The 9,785-nt window shown below is 44.2% G+C and overlaps 1 protein-coding gene across 3 annotated transcripts in view; it reads left to right on the forward strand.

The window, feature by feature from the left end:
- Positions 1-9,216, forward strand: part of mapk12a (mitogen-activated protein kinase 12a) — a 28,633-nt gene extending 19,417 nt beyond the window's left edge. For all 3 annotated transcript variants that reach the window (XM_084334627.1, XM_084334629.1, XM_084334628.1), the window contains 4 exons: positions 2,886-2,965; positions 3,062-3,140; positions 3,359-3,532; positions 7,647-9,216. In XM_084334627.1, coding sequence (XP_084190753.1) covers positions 2,886-2,965; positions 3,062-3,140; positions 3,359-3,532; positions 7,647-7,714 — 401 coding nt within the window. In that variant the 3' untranslated portion in view covers positions 7,715-9,216. The remainder of the gene's footprint in view (positions 1-2,885; positions 2,966-3,061; positions 3,141-3,358; positions 3,533-7,646) is intronic.
- The last annotated feature ends 569 nt before the right edge of the window (positions 9,217-9,785 follow it).

Raw genomic sequence — 9,785 nt, forward strand, 5'->3', positions numbered from 1 at the left:
TTCGAATGGGTTGAGATCTGGTGACTGCGAAGGCCAGAGCATAATGATTCACATAATTTTATACTCGTCAAACCATTCTGTGACACTACATGTTCTGTGGAATGGTTGGGGTTAGTGTCCTGTGGATGGGTTAGTGTTAGTGTCCTGTGGATGGGTTAGTGTTAGTGTCCTGTGGATGGGTTAGTGTTAGTGCTCTGTGGATGGGTTGGGGTTAGTGTCCTGTGGATGGGTTAGTGTTAGTGTCCTGTGGAGGGGTTGGGGTTAGTGTCCTGTGGATGGGTTAATGTCCTGTGGATGGGTTAGTGTTAGTGTCCTGTGGATGGGTTAATGTCCTGTGGATGGGTTAGTGTTAGTGTCCTGTGGAGGGGTTGGGGTTAGTGTCCTGTGGATGGGTTAGTGTTAGTGTCCTGTGGATGGGTTGGGGTTAGTGTCCTGTATCTGTATGTTGTGTATGTCATATATGTTATGATGAATTGAAAATGGGGGACCCTGATGTAAACAAGACGAAAGTCTTTCTCTGGTCTGCATCCCCTTAACAATTGTATGTATTGAGCTGTACTGTACTGTACCCATTCTGCAATCTGTTAATAACGTTTTCAATCAATCAATCAATCAATCGTTAGTGTCCTGTGGATGGGTTGGTGTCCTGTGGATGGGTTAGTGTTAGTGTCCTGTGGATGGGTTAGTGTTAGTGTCCTGTGGATGGGTTAGTGTCTTGTGGATGGGTTAGTGTCCTGTGGATGGGTTAGTGTCCTGTGGATGGGTTAGTGTCCTGTGGATGGGTTAGTGTCCTGTGGATGGGTTAGTGTCTTGTGGATGGGTTAGTGTCCTGTGGATGGGTTAGTGTCCTGTGGATGGGTTAGTGTCCTGTGGATGGGTTAGTGTCCTGTGGATGGGTTAGTGTCCTGTGGATGGGTTAGTGTCCTGTGGATGGGTTAGTGTCAAGTCAAGAGATTTATTTGTCACGGCATACAAGTATACAATGAAATGCGGGTGGTCTTGCCCGCAACGATGTGCAAATAACATATAATAGAATCAACATTGTGCAATAAACAAGTAACATTGTGCAGTAAACAAGTAACATGTTAGGGCATATCGGTATATGTACATACGTTATTTACAGAGCATGGAGGACATGCTAGGTCCTTTGGTAGTGTCTTTCTGTACATGCTAATTTATACAATCTCCGGTTATACTATACTATTTTTAAAGTGACCTTTCCTTAGTGGCCATAAGTGTGGGCGTGTGCAGCATGAGTGTGTGCTTGCTTATGTTAAAGTGGCTGCTAGTGTGTGAGCGTGTACAGTGTGTGTGTTGTGTGTGCTCATGTGTGCTTGTGTGTGGAGAGTTCAGTGTTCAGGGCTCTGATGGCCTGGGGGAAGAAGCTGAGCCGAAGTCTCTCTGTCCTAGTAGCTGGTGTTCGCAGGCGTCTGCCTGACCTCAGCAGCATGAACAGGCTGTTGTTGGGGTGGTGAGGGTCTTTCATTATTCTGCAGGCTCTGGATTTGCACCTCTTGTTGTATAGAACCTGCAGGGGTGGTAGTGCAATACCCGTGGTACGCTCTGCTGAGCGCACCACTCTCTGTAGGGCCTTCTTGTCCTGTGCCGTGCTGTTTCCATACCAGGCAGTGATGTTTCCAGTCAAGATGCTCTCTACAGCTCCGCATTAGAAGGACTGGAGTATCTTCCCAGATACTCTGAACTTCCTTAACTGTCTCAGGTGGTAGAGGCGTTGCTTCGCCTTTTTTACGACTGATTCTATGTGTGTTGTCCATGTCAGATCCTCTGCGATGTGGACCCCCAGGTACTTAAAGCTGCTCACCCTGTCCACGGTAGCCCTGTTTATCCTCAGTGGTGTGTGTGTCTCCTGCTGTCCTCCTATAATCCACGATCAGCTCCTTGGTTTTACCAATGTTCAGGAGCAGGCTGTTGTCCTGGCACCAGCGTTCCAGTACCTCAACCTCCTCCCGGTAGGCCTTCTCGTCGTTGTCCGAGATCAGCCCCACCACCACTGTGTCGTCCGCAAACTTCACTATGGAGTTGGAGCTGAACTTGGCCACACAGTCATGTGTGTATAGTGAATACAGCAGGGGGCTCAGGACACAGCCCTGGGGGGACCCGATGCTCAGGGTGATGGTGTTGGAGGTCTGACCCCCCACCCTGACCGCCTGGGGCCTTTCACTCAGAAAGTCCAGTATCCAGGCGCTCAGAGCGGAGCTCAGACCTAGCTCGATCAGCTTGTCCACCAGTCTGGTGGGGACTATGGTGTTGAACGCTGAGCTGTAGTCAATGAACAACAGTCTCACATAGCCCCCCTTCTGACGGTCCTGGATGGGTTAGTGTCCTGTGGATGGGTTAGGGTTAGTGATCTGTGGATGGAGGCATTGTCATCCTGGAAGAAACCACTCCCATCAGGATAGAAATATTCTTCTTGAGCTTCTTGTCACTGAAGCTCCTGCCATCCATGCCCCAATAATGAACCCTCTTTCAAAGTAACGTTTCATCCTGCCATCTTGATCCAAAATCCAGGTCAACTGGGCCTGCTCAGCATATGTATACATTATGTATGAGCATGATCGGATGTTATGCTTAATTACATCATGCAGTTCACCTGTATGGAAACGTCTGCATTTGTTATGTTTCTCCACTCATGTATTCAGGTTTAATTTGTCACCCATCGGCATGTTTCTCTCGCTCTCTGACAGTAACACTGTAAACACCGCTATCTTGACGTGATAATACATTCGTCATCCCTGATTATTACCGTAGGCCTATTATTAAAGAATGTTATTTCCTCCAAACAGGTCGCGTTAAGCCAAAATGTGTGACTTTATGTAACGGGTAACTCTAGAATATGACCTTTGACCTTGACCCCCATTTGTCAGACCTGGACCAACTGACTGAGATCATGAAGATCACAGGAACGCCCACTCAAGAATTCATCTCGAAACTACAATCTCAGGATGTGAGTTCAGCTATGTATTAAAGAACACAATGTTGTTTGTTTGTTTTTTTGATAAAAGAAAAAAGGGAAATCGAATGCATTTATTTCATCCCTCAGGCCAAGAGCTACATCAAAAGCCTCCCCAAAGTGGAAAAGAAAGACCTTCAAGCGGTGTTTTCCAAAGTCAACGCGCAGGGTATGACATCCCGTCTTTTCATTCTCAAAGAAACAACTCTTTGGCCTCACTTACACTCCCAGTTGACCTATCTCAAACCCCGGCCTCTTTCCTCGACCTTCCAATCAACTACTGTTGCTGAGGGAAGCAACGGGGGTTTGCGATAGGTCGATTTATATTTGATTGTCCCGTTTCCACTCCTTTCCCCTTCACCAATCTCCTCCCTCCTCCTCCCCCAGCGGTGACGCTGCTGGAGCGAATGTTATTGCTGGACCCGGAGAGCAGGGCGACCGCGGCCGAGGCCCTCACCCTGCCGTACTTCTCCGACTTCCGAGACCCCGAGGAGGAGACGGAGGCGCAGCCGTACGACCACTCACTGGACAACACGGACCTCCCCCTGGAGCAGTGGAAACGTAAGAGGGTGGAGGTGGAGAGAGAGAGAGGAAGGGGTGTGATGGGAGCAGCAGGGGTCACACAGGGCCCGGGGCGTCGGATGGAAGTATGAAACATTGGGACCCTGATTGGACTCTGAACTGAACTCTTACCTTAACTCATTGGGCGCCAGACCCGAGTAAAGTCGGGTTATCTCACCAGCGGTTGAGCGCCATAGCCAAGTATAGTCGGGTTTTCATCGTTTTTTCTTTTATTCGATTTTTTTATTCTATGCAATGTCATGGACCTCTGTGTTACCATAGGAAATCATGCTGAGATCCCTAGAATGCAATAGCGGCCGCATCCTGCTAGGTGGCAGTATCGCCCACCCTTTGAAACCTTATTTCACACTGTGTGTCACATCTAATTTCGTCCGGGCGGAGAATTTAGATCAAGCCAAGTAAATCGCTTCATCCGACCACTTCGAAACGCGTTCAGCACATTTGAGGCATATCTTGTGCCACTTCATGTCAGGGACCCGATCGACATCAATACTGGAAATCGCGATCAGACAATTGGAATATTCTTTTTGGGATACCTCCTAGTAAAGGTAAGGACTATATGACATCAATCCTATTTTGATCCAACAATGATTTCACATCGATCGCAATGATCATATTCGTTAGCCTCATAGCATAATTGCCTAAGTAATTTTTTGGCCAAATTGATATTTCTGCCTAACTCTACTCTCCTCACACTGCTGCACCACCCTGGCTTAGTGGCTGTGTCCTCAGCCAATCAGAACCTTGTTATTTTAAGAATCCCTTTCTGCCTAACTCACTCGTGTGGCTTGTGCCAAAATGAGTTTTTTCTTCTTTTCCGAAAGTCTTGAAAAATTACTTAGGCAATTATGCTATGAGGCTAACGTATGTAACATACTCCAAAACGTATGCTGTTGCTGACGATCAAAGCATCAATTATATAGGGCTGACCTTTGATTTTTTTTGGAATTCGAAGCTTCGGGGCCGAGATTCGATTTTAATTCGAAGCTTCGAAATAATAAAAAGAAATTAAAATTATTACAATTTTTTTTTTTATGTTGTGGGACTTGTACAGCACTTTGTTCAACTTTGTCAGTGCTGTAAAGTTTAAACCTTTTTAAATCTTAGACAAACTAAACACTTTGCTTCCATGAAATATTGTAAGCCGTCATTTGAGGCTTTATAAAAGCAGCACAATGAACACAAATCTGTCAGTGCCGAGTCCGACCTCATCTTAAATAACAAACAGCATAGAACAAAGAGAGGCAGAGTTGATTTTGCAAAAAAAAATTAATAAAATTAAATTAATATTTTTCTTTTTTTTACATAATTTTATTTTCATATTCGAATCCCATGCCCATCGAACGAAGCTTCGAAGTATTTAAGACAGCCCTACTATTATATACCTTTGATTTCGAAATAGTAGCGTGCCCAGGCGGCGTCTATGCCAAATACAACGCAGTTCGGTTTCCGGGTTCCTCTGATTGGCCACGACGCCCACGTGACCCCGCGCTAGCACGCCCCCTTATCCACGGCTGCCGCTACGCCGCGCCAAGCTCCTCTGTGTGTTGCAGCGAGCGGCAGAGGTCCCTGTGTGTTCTCGCTTCCTCAATTTATACGCATGGAAGTATTGACTACGCCGTAACGAATAATTAAAAACATATACCGTTAACTGGAATATGTTGTTTCTTTACACATATGTTGGATTATGTAATTGGTTTGTCAAAATCGCTACTTTACATCAGGGTGAACGCTGTTGGTAACACCAACCACTTCAATGACAGAGCTCTTGACTCAGAGTGGCGTTGCGCGTGATGTGCGACAATATTATAATATACAATATTATAAAGCACTTAGCAGCACTTAGCACTTTAAACTTACTAGAACTTTAGCATGCGGAGGCGGAAACAGGCTTTGACAGCGACTTTAGAAGCGGCTGATTAACACTATGGTCGCCAAAAACGCCTTACCACGTCATTCCCCGCCATGCTCATTCTGCCAAAGACGCCGTACCACGTCTTTGATATCAATATTGCAAAAATCTGTGATCGAAATCATATTTCTCCCCCGGAGACTTGAGATCTACTGTTGATCCCCTCTCAACTCTCCAACGGTTCAAGAGCGCCATCTGGTGGCCGATCGGCGGATCGCCCAGAGCGGAAACAGGAAATGGAAGCTGGTGCTCATTCCAATTCGGTCCGATTACTCGCTAATAGTCCCAGGACTCGAGCTAGACACAACGGATAGCAATCCGTTACCAATAACTCGATAAACAACATGATTTGGACGTATATATACTATTATACAACCTGGAAATGGATCGCATATTTCTACATCCCATAATAGGAATATTTCTGCTCCACGCTCATCGCCCAACGCTATGAGGAAGCTACAGTAAGATTCAGCGTTATTTTTTAATGTGTTCGATACTAACTGCTCTAATGATCATATCACCCACACTAGATGAATCATCTAACGTTGGCCACGGAATTATAAACGACCCCCCCCCCATCCGGTCAACATCAGATGATCAGTAGTAACTTCTAGAAGCACGTCCATTTGAATTTTTTTATCTCGCGCAGATTCCTATCAAACTGTATTTGATCATCAATATAATGCATTTGGGGCTATAAATCACGTTCTGGAGAAAGCTGCAGAAAACGATAAAAACATACTTATACTTTAGACCGTATTTTAGTATGAATATGTGAATGAAAAAGTATAACGTTGCTACACCCTGAACAATAGATACTTGATGTTGAATGGGCCATAGTAATGTCAATTTAGCAATACAATTTAAAAAGTTATAGCCCTGCAAAGAAGGGGAACTTCTCCATAGACAAATAGAGCTGGCATGGGATGGTTTATTCTGAATTTAAGCCTGGCGACCAAAGTGTTAAACAAGACGAAAGCGAAATACGAAAGTGAAAGTCAAGTCGTCGCCACTCATAGCGGTTTGTCATGACAAACCAATTACATAATCCAACATATGTGTAAAGAAACAACATATTCCAGTTAACGGTATATTTTTTTAATGATTCGTTACGGCGTAGTCAATACTTCCATGCGTATAAATTGAGGAAGCGAGAACACACAGGGACCTCTGCCGCGCGCTGCAACACACAGAGGAGCTTGGCGCGGCGTAGCGGCAGGCGTGGATAAGGGGGCGTGCTAGCGCGGGGTCACGTGGGCGTCGTGGCCAATCAGAGGAACCCGGAAACCGAACTGCGTTGTATTTGGCATAGACGCGTCCAGGCGAGCAACGCCAGCGCCAATCCCTATCTCTTACAGCGATGGCGCAGTGAGTACAAGGATAGCTAAAGCGGCTGGCGCTGAAAGAGGCTCTCATAAACAATGCTGGCGCTGAAAGAGTTAAAGGGGCTCTCATAAACAATGCTGGTTTATTTTGCACATAATCTCACACCCCATCCAAAAACTCTAAACCGTTTTGGCACACTTAGTTTGACGGTTATTGAGAGTAAATTAGTTTGAATATGGCCACCAGTGATGTCATCTGGGACATTGGATCCTTGTGCTGTGTTAATTACAGCTCAATGTAATTATAAGGTAGCAGTCCCTATAACAAAAGGTATTGCTATTTTTTCATCTACATCATTTCATGGAGCTGTAATTAACACAACACAAGGATCCAGTGTGCCAGAGGACATCACTGGTGTCCAAATTTTTTGTCAAGTGCCCCTTTAACCTTAACCTTAACTTTACTGGAGACCTCGCGCCACCACCATAACCTCAACCAGAGATGTGAATGGCATCCAGAATATCCCTGGTGTCTCTCCCTGGGTCGCGCGTTGGAGGAGGGGGGGGGGGGGGGGTCCGGTGGCAAACCCACCCCCCCTGCCCTTTTTGTGTCGGTCCCAGACTGCCCTGTTCAGATCCAGTAGTGGATTCTGTACTAGACATTGATATTGTGTCCTAAAAAGACTTTCAACTTGCAATTATTTTGTGTTATAAGAGAGCAAAGACCATGCCCACAGTCACCTCTCCTGTAGGTAATTTCCCAGTGCAGTAGGCAACTACAAGTAATGAAAAAAGTACTCTGAAATAACACAACACTACAAGTACTGAAATCAATTGTACTCTTTTCTTTCCCCAGGTCACACCTTCACAGAGATCTTGACCTTCCAGCCTGTTAAGTTGGAGTCGAGGGAAACTGCACTGTAAAACACCAGGGCTCAGTTTGACAAGACGTGGCTTAAGTTTAGTCCTAGATGAACATTCTTTTTTTTCTTCTTTTTTTTAAAGTTAGATCTTGGAGAAAATAAATTACTCTGGGACTAAGCTTAATCTACGTTTTTTTAAATAACCTAAACTGTTGCATACGACCAAGCTGCTTCTCTTTGAATTCTCCCAACCATTTTTTGTCCTTTCACGTGAGATGTTTAGATTGTGTGATCAGTACGAGCTTTAAGATCACGCGTGTGTGTTCATTGTATGTGTGTATATGTAAGTCTTGAATGTATAGAACTCTTTGGTCTTGAACCGTCTACTCCCTATATCCTGCCTCCTTGGTCTCGCAACGGTGCTTTTAATAAAGACTGCTTGCTGTATCTGAGGTAACTTTGTATTTAACTATTAACCCTTTCACTACCCCCCTACAGAAGGTTAACCTTTCACTACCACACTACAGACGGTTAACCAGTGTGGTAGTGAAAGGGTTAACCTTCCGTAGTGTGGTTGTGAAAGGGTTAACCCTTTGCCGTGTGTGGCAGTGAAAGGGTTAACTGTCTGTATTGTTGCAGTGAAAGGGGTTAACCCTTTGGTAGTGTGGTAGTGAAAGGGTTAAGTTACATAATACTATCACTTTAATGGGTAACTAAGTGATGTCACGCATTACTTCTTAGGTAGTGAAGCCTAAAAAAATTATTGTTCAAATAACGCAAAGGTACTTTGGTGTTCAACATATTTCGAGCAGAGCACTACCAGACACGTTTTTAAATACCACGTTGTTTACACACTTCTAGTGGCTCACTTCCTGTGACAAAGCACAAATCGAAGAAAGATGCGAACTGTCTCTTCAGCTAATCATTCCCTTGTGGAAATACACACGTGACCTTTGAGTTAGTTAATTGAAGTGGAAGGGAGAGAAACATTGTTGCCGAATGATTCATATCAAGAGTAATTTAAAAGTAAAATAGCATAACTAGTTATAACATTACTCTATATACTCTACTACTCTCTGATTGAAAGGTAATATTTAATGTGTTACTTATATCGAGGTCACTTCTCCAAACACCGGCTACGTGCCCTTGGAAGATATTTGACTGGAATTCCAGGGACTAGGGTGTCCTTGTGTGTGTATGTGTGTTGTCTATGTGTGTGTGTTGTCTAAGTCTGTGTGACATTTTACATGTTTTTTATATCCATGTCATTCCTGCCAATGGCCTTAAGACACAAAAACAATACCAGTGAACCTAACACCATATAAAAATAACTCCCGATAGGGAATGCACAAAACAGTCTTTCCGTTTTGATTTCATACCAAAAACAAAAAAAAACGTATAACCTACTGTAAATCAATTAGTTGTTGTTATTGATGTTCTTTTGTAAAAGTGTAAGTTGCACACAGTACACTTTTATTTTACTACTTGTACTACTGAAATAATGTTTTGTATACCGGATATGCTTTAAAAAAAAATATTATTATTAAAGATTCTTTGTAATAACGATAAAGGAGTTATTGTCTTTTTATTTTTACTTTTACTCAGTCACTTGACCATAGTAGTAATTTGTTTAATATTTTACCTGTATATTCTTTCTATTAAACCATGGCTCACTATGTAGTGTCTTCATGAGACGTCTTGTTATCTTACAATAGTCAAACTAGTTATTGACCTGTAGTATGTTTTGCATTGTATTTCCTTTGTGTCATAAACAGCCCAATGCAGCAGCATATACATTTTTGTTCTCCTCCAGGAGATCTTAGTGAGAGAAATAAGTTGGAAGTACTAGTTGTTGTTTTCACTTATTTTCCAAACGTCTTGCGTCGGACGAACGCTGGGCTCTTTGAGGACGGCTGTATCTCCTCAAGACAAGCTGCTTTCTCTTCCAATGCATTCTCCTCTGTCACTTGTAGAATGTAACAAGCTTGTCTCGGGTGACCTCCAGAACTGTGACCCCGCAGGGGGCCACTGACTCTCCTCCCCAGGGGAAGGGCTTCCTCCCTGGGTCAGAGCCACTCCAAACTCTGGGTGCGTGTTGTGTCCTCCGCCTCCCCCAGGGTGCTGCTGCGTGG

Source organism: Notolepis coatsorum (genome assembly GCF_963971535.1).
Source record: "Notolepis coatsorum genome assembly, chromosome: 18".
Taxonomy (NCBI): domain Eukaryota; kingdom Metazoa; phylum Chordata; class Actinopteri; order Aulopiformes; family Paralepididae; genus Notolepis; species Notolepis coatsorum.